At 48.6% G+C, this 17,607-nt stretch overlaps 7 protein-coding genes across 7 annotated transcripts; 3 read left to right on the forward strand and 4 right to left on the reverse strand.

Moving 5' to 3' along the window:
* Window positions 1-252: 252 nt before the first annotated feature.
* N7466_005530 (serine/threonine/tyrosine protein kinase MPS1) lies at window positions 253-2,736 on the forward strand (the record flags this gene model as incomplete). The annotated part of the gene is made up of 1 exon (XM_057164927.1): window positions 253-2,736. One exon carries the CDS (start codon window positions 253-255, stop codon window positions 2,734-2,736), a length of 2,484 nt encoding a protein of 827 aa, XP_057020526.1.
* Window positions 2,737-3,554: 818 nt separating this feature from the next.
* Window positions 3,555-4,607, reverse strand: N7466_005531 (rRNA-processing protein NSA2; the record flags this gene model as incomplete). The annotated part of the gene is made up of 5 exons (XM_057164928.1): window positions 3,555-3,570; window positions 3,628-3,840; window positions 3,916-4,458; window positions 4,520-4,530; window positions 4,605-4,607. The coding sequence occupies 5 exons, from the start codon at window positions 4,605-4,607 to the stop codon at window positions 3,555-3,557; spliced, it is 786 nt and encodes a 261-aa protein (XP_057020527.1).
* A 460-nt stretch (window positions 4,608-5,067) lies between these two features.
* N7466_005532 (mitochondrial 54S ribosomal protein bL21m) lies at window positions 5,068-5,847 on the forward strand (the record flags this gene model as incomplete). Its single annotated transcript, XM_057164929.1, has 1 exon — window positions 5,068-5,847. The coding sequence occupies one exon, from the start codon at window positions 5,068-5,070 to the stop codon at window positions 5,845-5,847; it is 780 nt and encodes a 259-aa protein (XP_057020528.1).
* Window positions 5,848-6,212: 365 nt separating this feature from the next.
* Window positions 6,213-7,643, reverse strand: N7466_005533 (VOC family protein; the record flags this gene model as incomplete). Its single annotated transcript, XM_057164930.1, has 1 exon — window positions 6,213-7,643. The coding sequence occupies one exon, from the start codon at window positions 7,641-7,643 to the stop codon at window positions 6,213-6,215; it is 1,431 nt and encodes a 476-aa protein (XP_057020529.1).
* Window positions 7,644-8,509: 866 nt separating this feature from the next.
* On the reverse strand, window positions 8,510-9,660 carry N7466_005534 (uncharacterized protein; the record flags this gene model as incomplete). The annotated part of the gene is made up of 3 exons (XM_057164931.1): window positions 8,510-8,767; window positions 8,836-9,309; window positions 9,364-9,660. Coding segments are annotated over 3 exons (1,029 nt in total), but the record flags the coding sequence as incomplete, so codon positions are not given.
* A 1,437-nt stretch (window positions 9,661-11,097) lies between these two features.
* Window positions 11,098-13,920, forward strand: N7466_005535 (fungal specific transcription factor domain-containing protein; the record flags this gene model as incomplete). Its single annotated transcript, XM_057164932.1, has 7 exons — window positions 11,098-11,191; window positions 11,246-11,638; window positions 11,738-12,132; window positions 12,184-12,329; window positions 12,514-12,866; window positions 12,961-13,129; window positions 13,251-13,920. The coding sequence occupies 7 exons, from the start codon at window positions 11,098-11,100 to the stop codon at window positions 13,918-13,920; spliced, it is 2,220 nt and encodes a 739-aa protein (XP_057020531.1).
* Window positions 13,921-14,440: 520 nt separating this feature from the next.
* Window positions 14,441-16,667, reverse strand: N7466_005536 (putative C6 transcription factor (OTam); the record flags this gene model as incomplete). Its single annotated transcript, XM_057164933.1, has 2 exons — window positions 14,441-16,175; window positions 16,327-16,667. The coding sequence occupies 2 exons, from the start codon at window positions 16,665-16,667 to the stop codon at window positions 14,441-14,443; spliced, it is 2,076 nt and encodes a 691-aa protein (XP_057020532.1).
* Window positions 16,668-17,607: the final 940 nt, after the last annotated feature.

Here is a 17,607-nt window from a genome sequence, read left to right on the forward strand (position 1 = left end):
ATCTTGTAAATACCAAGGGCTAAGGGTAGAAATTGAAAGGAACACACCCATCGAGACATTCTTTGTTGTGGTGATCACCATGACAACCAGTAGACACGTGACCTAGATTGGCGCGCCCACTCGCGATGGAACATCAGATTAATTGGACTTTCCCGTTTTGAGAACAACAAACATCCATAATTCGACATTCGACAACATCGGGTCGCCGAGGGCTGCATTGATTCCCGACTTCAATGTAGTGCGCTAGTCGCCATGGCCTCCCCGAATTCCCTTTCGTCCGCATACAACAGCAACCTGTATCAACAACCATCCCGACCGGTGTCCCGATCCGCGGTTTCACGTCCCGGTTCCAGACGGGTCTCCCCAGCCTTCCAGCACACAGAGTCAAAATCATCTCTGTCCCGACACTACTCCGGTGATAGCTCTGATGATGAAGTTCCAGAGCCAAAATTCAGCGCATCCGTTAAAGCACTTTTGGACGGAGATGGTTTAGGATCCTCGCCTCATCTTCAACAAGGACATGCAGCATATGAGCGTCGTGTTGCTGCGATGGGCGGCTTGAGACAACACAGCCAATCACCACGGAACTCATCGCCACACGAAAGCTCTAATGGTAGCCCGGCACCAAGGGTGGTTCGCATCGGCGGTGCCTCTAGGTTCTCCCGTGAAAGCTCTCCGCTATCCAACAACCATGTTGCCGAACCGGAAGCGCAAAGCCGTCCCGATAATTTCAAAACTCCCGCTCCACGACCTCGGAGCGTTCGAATTAATGCATCGCGCAGCGATACAAGGTCCCCATCGTCCTTGTCGCCGTCCCTGAACCGCTCTTTAGAACGCAACTCGGGTGATGAGTACGGCAGCGCGGATCGGTCTGATAGTGATCGAAAATCACATTATGAGGATGACCCTGCAGCGCGATTCGGCACTGCCTCAGCTCTACGAGGGCGTAACTTGGAGGATTTTGGCCCGCAGAGCTCATTGAGGGTCAAGCGAGTCGGGCGACTTACCGGAACCTTTCTCAACGGACCTGCTCGAAGAGGAGTGTTGCGTCGCCAGAGTGAAGAGAATAATGAAGATAACTATCATCTCAATGACGATTTGAGGGAAACCGCGGAACCCGATTACGATAATCTTGAATCACAACCCCAAGACATTGCAAAGCCATCATCACCAAAGGTATCATGGGCGGACCCAAGCCCCCCACAGGATAATGACTGGCGACGGCCGGATCGACCTGCAACCACAGAACGGAATGAAGGTCCTTTTTCCAGACCATCTTCCCCAAAATCATATGGATCACAGTCCAAGTCCACACCTGCATCATCGGAACAATCCTCCAGGGAATCCAGTGCAAGAGAGCAGCCCGCATTCAAAGTCCCACCCCTACCCCATCTACCCTCAGTCAGGGATCAGGAAAATGATCCGCCGCCAACTTTTAGAAGAGCGAAGCCACAGGGCTTAAATGTGCTGGATAAGCCCAACAAGTTATCAGCTATGTACGAAACCGAAAAGAAAGAAGTTGCCGAGACACCAGCAGGAAACTCACACCGCAAGGTTCTTGCTACCAGAAGTAATAACACACCACATCGACCTGCACCCCCACCCCCAAAAATGTCGGTTCTCGAGACGGCAACTGCAACTGGTGGTGCATCAACATCACAATCACGGAAAAAGCGAACACAGGTAACCATCAATCACAAGCAATTTACTCGACTTGATTGCATTGGCCGTGGTGGCAGTTCTCGTGTATATCGCGTGATGGCCGAAAACTACAAGATCTTCGCCCTAAAACGAGTCAACCTGGAAGATGTCGACCCACTGACGCTCACTGGCTACAAGGGTGAAATCGACCTGCTGAAGAAGTTGGAGAACGTTGAACGTGTGGTGCGTTTGTTCGATTGGGAACTCAATTCTGACAAACATTCGCTCAGCGTCCTCATGGAGATTGGTGAATCTGATCTAGAGAAGATTCTTGTTTACCGTCTCAATGCGGAAGATGCTGTCTTCGATATCAACTTCACTCGATTTTACTGGAAGGAGATGCTTGAGTGCGTACAGGCTGTTCATGAACATAACATTGTCCACTCCGACTTGAAGCCGGCCAACTTCCTTATGGTACAGGGACGCTTGAAATTGATTGATTTTGGTATTGCCAACGCCATTCAAGACCACACTGTGAACGTTCACCGAGAACAACAAGTTGGAACACCCAACTACATGTCCCCCGAAGCATTGGTTGACTCCAACGCATCCCTTGGACTGCCCGCAAGCGTCGGCAAGGTCATGAAACTCGGAAAACCCAGTGATGTTTGGAGTCTGGGCTGCATTTTGTACAAGATGGTCTATGGACAGCCACCATTTGCCAAGATCGCCAAGTACTATGAACGCATCATGGCAATTCCGAACCCTCGTGTACAAATTGATTTCCCTGCTCATGGTATCGGTGGAGTCACGGTGCCTCCTGGACTTATTCGAACACTGAAACGCTGTCTGCAGCGTGACCAAACTCTTCGACCAACTATCGAAGAAATGCTCGGCCCTCGAGACCAATTCCTTCATCCGGATGCTCAACTTGAGGGCGCCGTCCCTGTGACTCAAGATATGCTTGGTCGCATCCTCGCCAATGTTGTACATCACTGCAAAGCGCGTGGCATTCCAAAAGATGAGGAGCTTGCTGCATGGCCTGCTGGATTCTTCGCGAAGATCAAAGCAGCCCTGGAAGAAGAAAATAATTGACACACCTAACCGGTAATCATTTCCTTTGTTTTCATTATTGGGTCACAGGCTTTGTGGCTAGTTTTTGTGTTTTTTCTAGAACGACTTTATGACCGGTGTTTCATGTGAGCTTTTTCTTCTTCTTTCCTGTTTGTTTAAAACTGATGCAGCTGATCTGGCTGCTATCTACTTTGTCAACCTGCTTTTTTTTCCCTGTTCCTTTCGGCGTCCGTTTCCCATCATGACCACCCCAGTTAAGCGATTCAGCGAACCCCGTGGATCTTTACTCATGTATATGATTCTTTGGATACTTCTTCCTATTGCATTGCAGTGCCAACTTTGGTACCGTTTTTATTGGACCTTGAAACACATGCATTGGCTTCGTTTTTGGATACGAAGTTTAATCGACAATCATCTCAATCTTTTGTATTGGTCCATACGTAGCATACTGACAGCCTCATGTACTTTGTTTTTTAAATTTAAATTTTGCTTTTGAAAAAACAAGCTCCAAGCTTACCAAGGATGCATGCGGGGAAAATGTAAGCGTGAAGACATCTGGATACCGTAAAACTTGATATCTCGAATAAATGCATGAATGTGTAACTATTTTTGGTCTACTTAAATCACGGAAAACCAAAGCATGCAGAATACTTTTCGTTCAAAGACCAGATATTTAAAAAATGCGCCAGAAACACCAGAGTAATAGCATGGTCTACATCAACCGTATGAAACCTCGAGAATCAATAGTAGTGCCCAGGACACGGTGGTATCGAAGACAGACAGTTGTCTGCCAGAAGTGATGAACAAAGGAATGCCGGTCTTGTTCAAGAGCGACCATTTTAAACAAGGAGAACGCTGGTAAAGCATTTAGTACACTGCTCAAAGGGGGTAAAAGGTTCCGGTATCACTTACGCATTGACACAGCCGTCGTTCTCGGGGACATTGGTAATCTGGGCCCATTTACCCCAGACAACCTTACCGGTGGTAGTAACGAGACCCAATTCGGAGACGTTAACTTCGATAATAGTACCCTTGGTCAGGACACCAAGTTGAGTGTATAGAGGGTTGGAGGGGTTCTTCTTGACAGAAAGAATCGGGAGCTGGACAGTAACACCCAATTCGGGGCTATAAAGAAAGAAAAAAGCCATTGTTAGCGTCATTGAACATACCACCAGATTCGACAACTGCGAGAAAACATACTGAGTCACATTGGCCTTCTTGTAACGCAGACCCATAGGGCGAATGAATCGCTCGTACTTGACAGGCCGACGGGTGAAGTCGTTACCAACAAAGGTAGGCTTGGTGATCATGCGCTTCCACGACTTCTTGTGAGTCTTCTTTCCGGTGTTGATAACCTTGAACATCTCCTCCTCACTGATACCCTTAACCTTGGGCAGGGGAACAGCAAACTTAGCAGCCTTCTCGGAACGCTTATCCTTGATAGCACTGGACAAGGCCTTGGCATTGGTAGCCTGCGAACGGTCGAGCAGGTACTGAGGAAGAGGGGTCTTGGAGGGCTCGTCGGGCGCAGCGGACTTGACGTTCTTCTCTTCCTGCTCCTTGATGCGCTTCTTCATCTGAATCTTCTCCTTGTGGCGCTTCTGCTGGTACAGCTTGGCTCTCAGACCAGTGAGGTTCTGGGCATCGTAAGAGGCCTTGTGGCCCTCACGAGCCTGACGCTTACGGGCACGCTCATCGTGATCGAGACGCTTACCGTGAAGCTTCTGCCAGCGCTCGATGTATCTGTTCAATAGGTGTTAGCTAGGTGAGTTTTATCGGTGTGCTTGGCGGGGAGGGTACGGACTCGTTCTGAGGCTATATTTGTGAAAAAATTGGTTAGCTGACTTGTCCAACACACAGAGACCGTATTTATCGATTCAGGGACGTACCATGATGAATACAAAATGAGCTCAGAGGGTGGGGTGTTAGTGATGGGTTTGGTCTGCAAGATCTAATCGCAGCCGAAAAAGTTGTTTCGGCGGCAAAGATAGCGATACACGTGACTTCCTTATCAACAATTGGATTGGATCGGTTTTGGAGCACTCATAAGTCAAGCAGTTACAAATCCGAACGAAGTACAATTTAAAGGCAAATAACAGAGAGCATAAAATTTCATTTTCTTCAATGTTTTTTGAATTCTCCAATGCATGTAAATCTATGCACAATGAAAGGCTACTAGTAATATAGCACTTTCTTCAATCTAATGCGTCTGCACGTGACTATACGGTCGGCGAAGCGGCCACAAGCGCAGCATCTGATTTTCTCGAAATAGGAAGCCGCTCTAGCAACCCAGATCACCAAGATTCCAATTTCTCCCGCAATTCGTCTTTTACCGGGAAGGAATTTGTCGCCATGTTCTCTCGCTCAGTACTGCGGAGTTTCACCTCCGATCTGCGCCTGTCAGCGCCCTTGATCTCCTCACCAACTCCCCTTGTGCAACGAGCTTGCCTCCACCAAACAGCATGGCTCCGGAACTCGCAACAACAATCCCAGACTCCATCCTCATCTCTTCACCCCGAATCACCTCTTTCTGCCACACCCCGCGCACAAGACTCCGTTCCAGAGACCCAGCAGGGCTTCCAGGCGTCCTCCTCCATCGACCCCTTCTACCAAGCACGCGATGATATCCCCCTCGCAAAGCAGCCCGTGGCTCCGACATTCGACTCTCCCCTCGAAGTGACCAAGTCCCTCATGTCGAAGCTTCCTCACCTCGTTGGCCAGAAGCCACACTATGTCACTGCTGAGCTGCACGCCCGGCCTTTCCTCTTAACTGAGGGCGATCACATCCGTCTGCCGTTCCTTATGCCGAAGGTGAAGACCGGTGACATCTTGCGCTTTAACCGTGCTTCCGCGCTTGGTTCTCGCGATTTCACCCTGAAAGGCTCACCCCACATCGACGAGCGACTGTTTGAGTGCCGAGTTCGCGTCATTGGCGTGGAGTCCGAGCCGATGCGCATTAAGGAGAAGACGAAGCGGAGACAGAGACACACAAAACAGGCCCGGAGCAAACACCGTTATACTACCATGCGAGTTATGGAAGTGCGGGTGAAGAGCCCAGAGGAGCTGTTGCAGGAGGGTGCTGTGGTGATTGAAGATGCGGCGGACTCTCCCCAAATTGAGGCTCGGTCATGATTTGAAGCAGAAAATTACCAATAGCTGTTGGTGACTTGTCCAGCTGAGATGTGATGCGATGGTATTTTTGCAGCACACTTGTACAGATAGATGGAATTTGGCTGATCCTTTGCATGCATTGTATTTTATATCAATCTTTTCTTTTGAATCTTCTCAAAATTTATCCCAAAATCCTGATAATCCTTATACATACTACTCAACGTGCTCCCTCCAGAAAGAACGCGTACTGAATTCCAATGTTATTAGTTAAATTATATGAAACCGCTTCCTATCTCGCAAAGAAGCATCTAGGAAGAGATAGTACACCAGGAGACTAGTTAGTAGGTACATAAGACCAGCATGCAGGCCTGGGATGTTGAATGTTGTCAAATTTCAATTGTCTCCAATCCCAGCTGCTCTCTGCAAAGCTCTAAAGAGCTGGCCTGCATTTTGGCATAAAGATGGAACTCATCAGCAATAAGGCAGCCCAGTGAGCGCTGGAAACCATCAAGATCAGGCTCGGCGCTCATTATGAGTTGTTTTGACTGCGAGATATTTCCTAGGTTGGAGTTGAATATACCCCCTGCAGACAATGGTAGGAAGTCTTCATAAGTGAGAGGCTCGTAACTCAAAATTCCCTCCTCCAAAAGGTTATCAATAGGTACGGAAAGGCTTCCGAATCTAGAAGAATCGACACCATCTTTCGACAGTTTTTCGGCCATTGGTGTTAACCGGTAGCAAAAGTATGCCAGATTGTGTTGGCGCAAGGCAGACAGATTATCGGGGAAAGCCTTGAAACGATCTTCCAGAAGCACTTCGTAGTCGTTGCCATGGATCTTGTTCTTTGCTGCCTCCGCATTGACTTGGTCTAATATCCGGTCATAGAGCTGACGACCCTTTCGAGTCAAAGCGTAGCCCCGTTGTTCTACTTCGCCAAATCGAGCCGTATGAGACCCTTTCACATATTCGGCCGATGTATCTTTAAAGTAGACCGTCTCTTCCAGGGCTTTAAAGCTTGTCTGCCGCAGAAGGATGGGGCATTCCCGTTTTGGAGGTCCTTCGATCCGCTCCTTGAAGGGCATTCCACGATCTACCATGAGTTGCTGTACTAGATCGATATCGATTGTGCGAGGAGTCAAGTGGTTGATATGTGAGCTGGGGAAAGAGACAACATCTGCGATAAGAGGGTGCTCAGCCTTGAGCACCTGGTATTCTTCCAGTGTGACCGTTGCTTTCGAATGCCATCGGAAAGTCTCAAGGCCGTTTGTGATGAACTCGGAGTACTCCGCTGGCGTCAAGGATCCTTTCATATCCACAAGGTCCAGGAGTTCGAGAAGTCTCGCTGTGAATATATTACGCCTCGCAAGTGCCTGGTGTGCCAGTTCTCGTGTTCTTTCCTTTAAAAGATCCATTCTGAGCACTGTGGTGAAGACACGAAATGGGTGCTCTGTAAGAGCATCGTGTGTTTTGGGTCGGAATGCGGTGGCATGCATGGGGAATCCAGCGAGACTCAAGTCGTAGTATCCCACTGGGTACATTCCCATGACGGCAAACATGCGTCGGACTGTGCTGAGTTCTTGGGGTGTTCCTAGTCGAATGGCACCATGTCTTTCCACTCGGTGTCGAGAAGGCAGAACATCATCGGGGTTGATAATCTGTTTTCCTTTTAAGTTTTGACTCGCTTGGATTGCTTTTGCGTCTGCTTCCCAAACGACGTCGACCAGATCTCCGTATAGAGGGACTTCACTCTTATACATTTCGGAGAGAGCGTGGCAGAAGCGAGCGCGTAGCGCATTCTGGTCCCAATGTTCGGTCATGGTAAGGACTGGTCACTATAGAAGGACTCTGGTTGACTGGCGAAGTGAAGGGTTGATTTCAGACGATGTGATCGAGGGAAGAATTGATGTTCAAATGTTTGAGGGTTCCCACGGGGTCTTTGAAGGAATAATGAGTAAAGCATCTTGCCCAACAGATAACAATCGCTTCTTTATATACCAACTCTTGCTTTGTACAATGAACAAGCCTCCGATAACCGATATCAATACACTTTGTTATCGCCGTGATTATCCGTTATCATCCGTCGGAGCGATAAGATTATCGGGTCTAAACAGATGCGGGGAACAAGTTCCACAACTACTAGTATGTTTCTATTAGCAATCTAACGGCAGGGAAGAGATCAGGACAGCGGACAATGGAACGTGGGGCACCTGAGAGTTGCAACACAAGCCAATCGGATGCAGATCCGTCGGAATTTCAAGATTCTTTCTGTGCCGGATGTGCCGTCCAGAGGCTAGGAGAAGCAGAGAACGAGAACCTACAGCGCATAGGCAACTTTGATAGTATAGTATTTTCAACAGACGAAAATAATAAGATTTGGCTAATATTTTGAAGTAGAGGAAGATCCAATAAAGCCTTGAACATTGAAAAGAAAGATCTATGGGTTGTGAATGGCTTCAAATTTGCCCTTATACAAAATACCAAGCTTGATTTCAAGTTTACAAACAAAAAAAAAAAGTACCAGGAACCACTTTATTTCTCTGCCAGCAATGAAGTCAACCAAAATGGGCGATGAAAAACGAGATGGTACGTATTTGATTCGGTAAAATTTGTATATCTAAGCCATCCCTATAGTGTTATAGACTGCCCATATCCATTTCCCGCTTCAGTCATCATGAACCTTACGGGGAATTGGAGGGCTCTTCTTCACCAGCACAAAGTCCTGTTCCAGCAACCAAAATCCCGTGGACTCCCGTCCATCAATATTTCTCTTCATAGGAGCCAGATTGTGCTGCTTGGCAATCTCCAAATCTTCGGACCATCTATAGTCGACAATCAAGCTCTTTTTGACACCAAAAACAGTATCGCTTTCGACAAAGTTGCTGTCGCGGGAGTATAGTGCCGTGATTAACTTCATGTAGTCGGGATGCATAATCATGAAGTGCTATTTTCGAGCGTCAGAGTTCAAATTGACAAAAAATAAAAACCCAAAGAAATAGCCAAGAGCCTTACCATATGCGCTGGTCGGTACCAGTGCCTCTTCAGCTTGCGCAGGAGCTCCCCGACTGGTCCATCATTGGAGATTGGGTATGCGACAGGCTTGACACATTTGAAAAGGTAACCACCCCGAGAGTCTGTGAAGATCTTTCCACGACAATTAGGATCCTGACTTCCATCGTATTCAAGATCGTACACCCCGTTGCCGTCGGTTTCCCAAACATCAATCAAGGCCTTGGGGAGAAGATTGCCATCTACGTCGCGTACAACGCCACGTACAATAGTGGGCTCTCCTGGAGTTCCCTCTGCAGTAATTGAGTCTCCATTTTCAAAACAGTGTGCTTCTTCGTCGTGAAAGGGCCCCAACACCGAAGATTCCGTCGCGCCTGGAACCGCTGGGTATGACAATGCGTCTACCAGAGCCGAGATGCCCAGGATATCAGACAACAGGACAAATTCGTGACGGACATCGGTTGATATCTGGCCAACCTATTGATTCTGACGTGAGAATAAAATCTCATGACCATGAACGCAGGTACTTACACGCGTGAGGAACTGCCAGGCTTGCTCCCACTCATCAAATTGCAGGTTGACATCTCGCACGTAGTCATGTGAGGCCTTGACTAGCTTCGTAATGAGATACATCATACGAGGATTGTCGCACATTGAGTTAATTTGCATCACATTTTCAGTGATATTCTCGATGGTCAAGTCGAGCATTGGAGGCAATAGAGCTGCAATGTCTTCTGGGGAGCCTGCTGCCCATTTTGCTCGGGTGCGATCACTGATGCCATTGAGCCCAGCAGCACCGGTATCATTTGTTTGACTTGAATCGGGCATAGCAGTTTTGAATGTAAATGACAATTGATCTGATATTATTTCAAAATGATGTCCATTGGGAAAATTGGCTGTCAATTTATACATCAATCTCAAGTGCTCGGAAATTCAATGTCCAAGCACCGATTTCAATTACACATATAACAATATAATCCATACAAACCGACTTCCAGCGCTTGTGCATATTCCCCACACGCCCATATGCCCCGGAAATATCTCATAGACTCTCGGGAAAGTGGTCTGGAAAGTCAACATCTGGGGTATTGTTGCGCCGGAAGATCCGACGGGATTGGGACTTCCGTCGGAAGCTGGCGGAACGTACTATGTCATAGCGTTTACCCTCAACTCGCCTTGAAATCCTTTAATTTATTTAAACTTGAACAAGGATGTCGACTAGCCGAATTCAAAATGACAAGACGTAGAGTTAAGGATTAAATCATTGAATAATTCAAATTTACATTCATGCCCGTAGTATAAGTAGATCCCGATATCCCGGCGTCCCGAGCCGATGCCAATTCTAGAGCTCGAGAAAGACGATAAATGAGACATGGAAAAAAATAGGAGAAAATAAATAAAAGAAGAAATGATCCGGCTATGCATTGATATCCCCAGATCCCCAGATTCCCCGCGATGGGATATCAAAACCGCTGCTCAAAAAGTGCGGCGGATGAAGTTCGGCAAATCGCTCGGGATGCTTTGATTTTCTGCGCTTATTGCCCGCCGCAACATTTTCTCCTCAAACATCGCTTGATATGAGGGAGGAGATTGGCCAATTTTGCTGATAAAGAACTCGGCGAATCCCACATTATGGACTCTTCTGAGGCTAAGCCACGATTGCCATCGCAACGACGTCTGCCGCGAGCGTCGCGTGCATGCGAAACCTGCCGTTCTCGAAAGACTAAGGTATGTCTCTTGTTTGCCTCTCTCTTTAGATGGTCAATTCCATCCATAAGTATTAATAAAATATCTACTCCTTGAATAATTTTACCTTGAGCTAACGATTACTTCAGTGTGATCAAGCTCAACCGTGCTCATATTGCGCTTGTATGTCTTTGTTTTTGGCGGGCCCACGCCTGAAGGAACGCAAACTGACAAAGCTCAGATCACTCTTTTAACTGTGTCTACCGTACCTCTGGAGGCAGGGGAACTGCAAAATTGCCCCATTCTCAAAAGAAGCGCGTTGCTAGAGCCCCACAGGAAAAGTACGCACCCCCAGCGCCGCTATTGTGTCGAAAATTGAGAGACAAAAATCGAGTGAGATGCTTTTAGAGATGCTTCTAACAGTTAGACAGCCGTGATAATGTGATCCACTCTTCGCCATGGCCAGGCGCTGGACCAGCCCAAAGTGCTACCTCTTCGGGTACTTTCAACCATGAGAACCGAAATCTGAATCAAACAACATCCGGAGCCGCAGATTGCCCCATCTCACGGATGCGAGAAATGTCACGGCCTTTCTACCAGACTGGCCCCCTCGGGTCGACCCCTGAGACTCCAACAACAGCAACTGAGCACGACGACGACGATGATGAATCATGTAAGTGGACAATCTTAGATTGACACGACACCCAGAAACTGACACCCCACCCAGCATCGTCGGAGCTTGGTGATGCCGCAGGCAGAGATGGTCTGAGTGGAGTCAACCTCCATACCAAGGGAACTGAGTTCTATGGAAATTCATCGAATTTGGCATTCCTTGGAAACCTCTTTGCAAGGGCCCAGCATCAGTCTGAGGGTCGTGATTCTGTGGGCAGCCAGGATATTGCACCAAGAATCACGACAAACAGACCACAGCCATCATCACCTGAGAACAGATCCACGCCTGGCAAGTCGCAACTCTCCATTGTGAACCTGCTCTATAATGCAGATTATACTGGCCACCCATCACCACAATCCTACGATGGTGCAGAAGGTGGCCCCAACAAAACTTCCTCCTACGCAAAGGCAAATGCACCAGGGAGCGCAGCTGGACCCATCAATAACCGTGAGCTACTCCAGCGCTATTTTCCAAACTAAACCTCTAACCAGAAGAAAATAGCACAAGAAAATGGTGGATTACCCGCGCTATTTGCTCAACTGACAGACGGAGCACAAACGGAAATCGAGAAAATCTTCATCGGCAGCTACTTCACAAACAAGCACTATATTCATCCGATCTTATCAAAAGGTGCCTTCATGCGACGATGCGAGCGCGAAGCATGGCCCATCTCCCGACGAGCCGGTCTTTTCCGCAGTACCACCAAGTTTGCAGGGCTGTATTTTGCCGTGGTTGCGCTGGGTGCCATCAATGCTAGCCCGAATGAGACCGCTTTACTGGATCATTTCTATCAGCAGTCTGCCGATCCGGAGCGGGTTGTACCGGTGACTTATTATTCAGCTCTCGACTTTGCGAAATTCTATTTCGGAATCGCAAAGATAGCACTCGGTGATTTGTTTGAGAGTAGTTGTTTGGAGACGGCTCAAGCGTTGTTCCTTTTGGTATGTGCGTTTTGGGAGTTATAGTATTTTCAGTGCTAATTCATGTGACAGAGCGTTTTCCGCCAGAATTCCCTCCAGCCTCATAGCTGTTACATGTACAGTGGCATGGCTGTCCGGACAGCTGCGGCCATTGGACTTGCGTCGAGCATGTCTTCGCTGCCTCCTAGCCGGCGGCGGGAGGCGAAGCGCACATGGTGGTAAGTACTGCAAGAGAACCGAAGATGTTTCTACAAATACTGATTTACGAAAAGGTGTATCTATTCACACGAAATGTGAGACTTTGTAGTCAGACCTGTTTCTGTACGCTTCTAACGTTTTGCAGAGAAATGTGCTGCTCATCAGGCCGCCTGGATAGCATGAAAGAGCTGAATTACTACCAAGTCTCTCTTCCGAAATTGAAGGCAAGCGAAAGGAGAAAAGAAACATTCATGCAACATATGGCTCAGTACTAACAAAGCCACAGATTCACTACGGAGATCTTGACCCCGACGCCGAAGACAACGACGTCGCCATGATCCCAGTCATGGTATCCCTCGCACAAATCATGTCCGAAGCATCCCACCAACTCTACCATTCAGCCCAACGCTCTCTAAGCGACAAATCCCGTCTAGCAATGGGCCTCGACAGAAGACTTCAAGAGTGGAAGTCCAACATCCCGGCATTCCTAAACCTCGACGCACGTCCGCTCAGTGACCCAGAATGGGCCTTCAAGCAAAAGCTCGTGCTAAGACTGAGTCAGTCCCATCTTTCCCTCCCTCCCTCCCTCTTCCATGCCTGGATACATCAGTCCAGAGCTCAGGCCAAGCTTGACCTAATTATACCTACTAGGATACTACAACACCCGCATCCTAATCCACAAGCCCTTCCTCGTCGCCTCAACCACAAATGCCGAATCAGCCGAGTTCCAACAACACCTCCACATCTGCCTCGAAGCAGCCCGCATGAGCATAAAAATGCAGTACGAGTCTTTCATGCACCGCATCTACATCCGCACGTGGTAAGACATATCCAATCCAATCCAATCCAATCCACCCAAAAAACAATCCAACCCCATCCAGCTTTCAAGGTTGCAAATAGTATAAAGCAGATTTGATCCTAGCTAACTTTAAAAATCCAAGGTGGTACAACACTACCTACGCCCTCTACGGCTCCATGATCCTCCTGCACCTCATCCTCTCCAACTTCCCCGGTCTACCAGACGAAGAACTCCTCGAGGACGTCGAGAAATCGCTCGAAATCTTCTCGTCCATGGACGATATCATCGTTGCGCGCCGCTGTGCCGAGATGCTACGCGAGGTGCTCGAGGTGGCGCGTGCTTGTCTCGCACGGAGGCGGCAGGGTATGGGTATGGGTATAGGTATAGGTATAGGTACAGCTGCAGCTGCAGCTACTCCGTCGGCGTCCGGCTCTACGCAAGCGCACCAACCACATACGCAGTATCCATCCGGGCTGGAGAATCTCCACACGCCGTCCCTCGCGTCTCATTCTAGCTCTCATCCGCTCGTATCTGCGTCTGCGTCTGCGGATATGCTGGGTGGCGGTGGTAGCAAAGCGGGCGATTTCGCTTTGCCGCGGCTTTCGTTCGATGCGGGTTCTTCGCTTCTGGCGGAGCAGGGACAGGGCGGGGTGGGGCCGGATGACGAAGATTTCTTTTTCTCGTTGTTTAGTCAGGATTCGCAGCAGCAGCAGCGGGATGAACGGACACGGGCGGAGATGCTGGCTAATTTGGTGGATCCGTCTATTCTGGAGGACTTTGCGTTTGGGGGGCAGGAGTTTTCGCTCTTTTAGAAGGTTGGGCTGCCTAGAAGGTCTTGTTGTACGAGATTCAAGTATGTATATGGGGAAGCCTGATCCATCAGGAGGGATAGCAAGCATTATTTAATGTTCAATCATAATTCATTTCAGCCGATCTATGTGTCCCGGCTAGGAGGGGTCTATAAACATAGAATCGATCAATCCGTCCAGGCCAATATCCGATTTGTTTCCGATCCGGGAAACTCAAGTCCAGCGAGTAGAGGGTAAAGTAAAAGGGTCAAAGCAAGAGAAATCAACGTATCCATCATGCCAGATGCCTTTTCGTTGGGCGGTACATGCAATAGCAAATTCATTCAAATCAAATGTCAAATAATAATCAGGGATTCGCTTCATTCAAACTGGGATTCCGTTTGGGGAACGCCGGGGGAATATGTCGTGAAATAGGAGGTGAGGGGGGTATGAAGAGGTGGGTGTGTGTGTGTGGGAGGTCAAGAAGTAGAGAGGCGAGAGGAAGTATGCATGTGGTAGGTGATAGGGGATGTATGTGTCAAGGTCAGATCATAGGCGAGTCATTCTCATCCATGTCACTGACAGATGTAGCAGGTGAAGCCAAGCCAGAGATAACAGACGACGAAGCGCCCGTTCCGCCGGGAATGCCATCAGGATCACCCATAGCCTCATCATAAGTCGCAGCATGCATAGGCGGCAAACGAGAGGTAGCCTGCTTGCTCGAAGCCATAAGCTCAGCGATTGAAGGCTTCACCGGAACGTGTTTATCAAGCGCAGTAGCATTATCCAAGCTCTCCAGTGCAAAGCCCATAAACTCGGCGTTCTTATGGCTAACGCTCAGTGTCCACCGGTACTCGCACAGGCGGAGACGGTAAAACTCAGATTCCTCCGTCGTCGGCGCAGTAATACGCAGCAACATGCCAAAGGACCCGATCAGCGAGAAACTGGTGCGTGCGGAAGCGGGCCAGAATGAGCGCAGGTGTGCAGGGCGGAGCCGGTTGACAAAGTCCATGGCGGAAATAAGCCGAGTCTTGGCCGCAGAGCGGCAGATGTGAGCGAGGTAGGAGTCTGAGCCGTCCGTGGCGAGGGAACGGACGATGCAGCGGTGGAGGGTGATTTCGGTGGCGAAGTACGCGAGGTGGAGGGCGCCGTTGCGGGCGTTTTCATCTGTGATTGTCTCCACTAGCTCGCCGTTGCCTGATTCCATCTTCAGCGCGGCTGGAAGTGAAGAGAACCAATCCTTCAGCCGGATCTGGGCTGGTTTGGCCTTTTCCAGGATGATGCGTGTGCGCTGGTTTCCTGCGGCGTGGAAGTCCTCTGCGGACTGGAGGGTGTAAAAGCGGTCGAGAATGTCGGAGAGAATGGTTGTCAGAGCTACCATGTGGCAGAAGAGGAGGGGACCGTGTCCGACGGCTGCTTCGTCGTGGGCGGAGTGGGTACCGGACAGGAAGGCATCTGAGAAGTCCTGCTCCACAAGATCTTTGACGGTCCAGTTGAATGCGAAAATGTGCGAGGGGCGGCCGTGCACGAGCGCGGACCATTTGTCCTGCATGTATAGAGCCCAAGCCAGTCGTTTCCGCAGGCCCTTCTCCCACGCCTTCATACGCCAGTTCGAGCAGTCTTGGTGCAGACCCAGCTCAAACCCGGCGGTCACGAGCTGACCGTTCAGGGATGAGGTGGCTAGTGTCGACTTCTGTGTCAATAGCAAACCAGCCTGAATAGTTGAGATACTGGGGAATGGTAGTGAGTCCAAAAGCAATTTCAAAGCCGCACTCTCCAGACGAGCGGAATCCGGTCGTCGAGCTGTCTGGGAGGATGCTCCGACATCCACAAACTTCAAGGTCAATACATAAACGGCTGCCAAAAGCAAGGGTGATAGTTGGCGACGTTCTCGATATGATTGACGGAAGGCATCCTCCATCAAAATGGGGAAGGACGGGTGCACATGTTCGAAAAACTTCTCAACCAGGGTGGAGCCATACGGAGCAACCAGGCTCTCGATGGCATCGAGTGACACGGCCTGCGAGTCACCGATGGGGACGGTATTGACGACGCGCATGAAAGTGTGGTCGTCAGCGCATCTTCGAATGCGAGAAGCGGAAACAGAGAACTCGTCGTATTCGTCCAAGGGTAAGAATTCCAATAGTGCTGGTTCTAGCTCGGTGGTCAGGCCAATATGTTGGGTGGTTTGGTTAAAGAAGCCTGGGCGGATCATGGCGTGACAATGGCCCGGGCGAGCAACTTCCTCTGAAGACTGGGTTGACTGAACGGTAGAAGGGCTAGGGTGTGAATGAGTCAGTATATCAAAGGATCTCCACTACATGACTCTTTTTCTTCTCTTTGGTTTTTTCTTTTCTTTTTCTGCATCATCTTCTCTCTTTTTTTTTTCGAGTTTCTTTTCTGGGATAGGAAGAATATCAATCGGCATACCGTTTGGCAGAATCGTCCCGGACCGAATCGGACAGCTTCCTCTTCTTGGTGGGGCCGTCTCCAGCGGTTAAGGTAAAAGTGCAATCCTGGCGATGGAAGTCGCACGAGTAGCATTTGTTGACCATATCATTCATAGCGCAACGACTCTTTCTACGGAGACAAGCGTCACAACTGGCTCCATCCCGAGCCGAAAGACGGGGTAGAGTGGAATTGACAGGAGATGGAGAAAGGTTGGGAGTGGAGGTCTGGGGTCGGCGCCGTAGTTCCGGGGAATGATGGCTTTGGGTATAAGGTGAAGCAACCGGGCTAGCCGTCGAAGGCTGAATGGTGACGGTAGCCATAGGAAGGGAATAACCCGGATCAAGATAAGTGAAAAAAGGGCAAAAAAAATGTAGTCAGATACAAGGCAATCGGGAGATAGAGAAAAAAAAAAGATAATTGATAGCGATTTGGTTATCGTCACGTAAAGGATAACGACACAAAACCCCCAAAGAGAATCTCCGCAAAGAGGAAAAAATCCGGAGATTCGATATATTGGGGTAATATAATTGGGGACTGGAATTGAAAATCATTAGCTGTTATTCGTTAAGAAAGGAATGTATATAGATAAGGCAAAGAGTAAGAGAGAGAACAACACACGCGATAGAGTAATTTCCTTATCAAGTAAAGAAGATTCCCAGACGTTATCTTTCAAATGTTCTCTTTTTTTTTTATCTCTTGATCAACCTATAAAGCTCCTGGGGCCAGTATAAGTTATAATCAAATTCAAGCTGATGAACCCGCCAGAGACTGTAATAGGATGAGATGTCGGATTGTACGCTCCGTCATTCCTCTGGACAAAGAGAAAGAGGCAGGTTGAATAAAGCAGTAGTTGAATTGTTAGAAAAAGAAAAAAAAAGGAAAACTAAGGGAACATGATGACATCGATATAGAACGAAGCCGTATGGTACTCCCGACTTGACCCAGACGATCGCCTTTTTGCTCTCGTAAGAGAATTTCCGTTTGGATGGGAATTAAAGACTAATAAAATGCCAATTATGACTTGGAAATTGTCAGAGATAAGACCCGCTTCCCTGATTGGATCCCCCAAACGAGCCTCCATCTTTATTACGTACTGAGTGAATCCTCCTTGCTCAGCTGCCTTGGTAACATATGATTCATGTCATCTCTTAGTAATTCGATATGGGCTCGATGATCTGATAGGTTTTCTTTACAGTGTATATTCAGGGATTGGAAACTGGAGAAGAGGGAGAAGAGGGAAAAGAGGGAAAAGAACTTTTG

Source organism: Penicillium verhagenii (genome assembly GCF_028828195.1).
Source record: "Penicillium verhagenii strain IBT 33310 chromosome Unknown utg000006l_segment0_segment0, whole genome shotgun sequence".
NCBI lineage: Eukaryota > Fungi > Ascomycota > Eurotiomycetes > Eurotiales > Aspergillaceae > Penicillium > Penicillium verhagenii.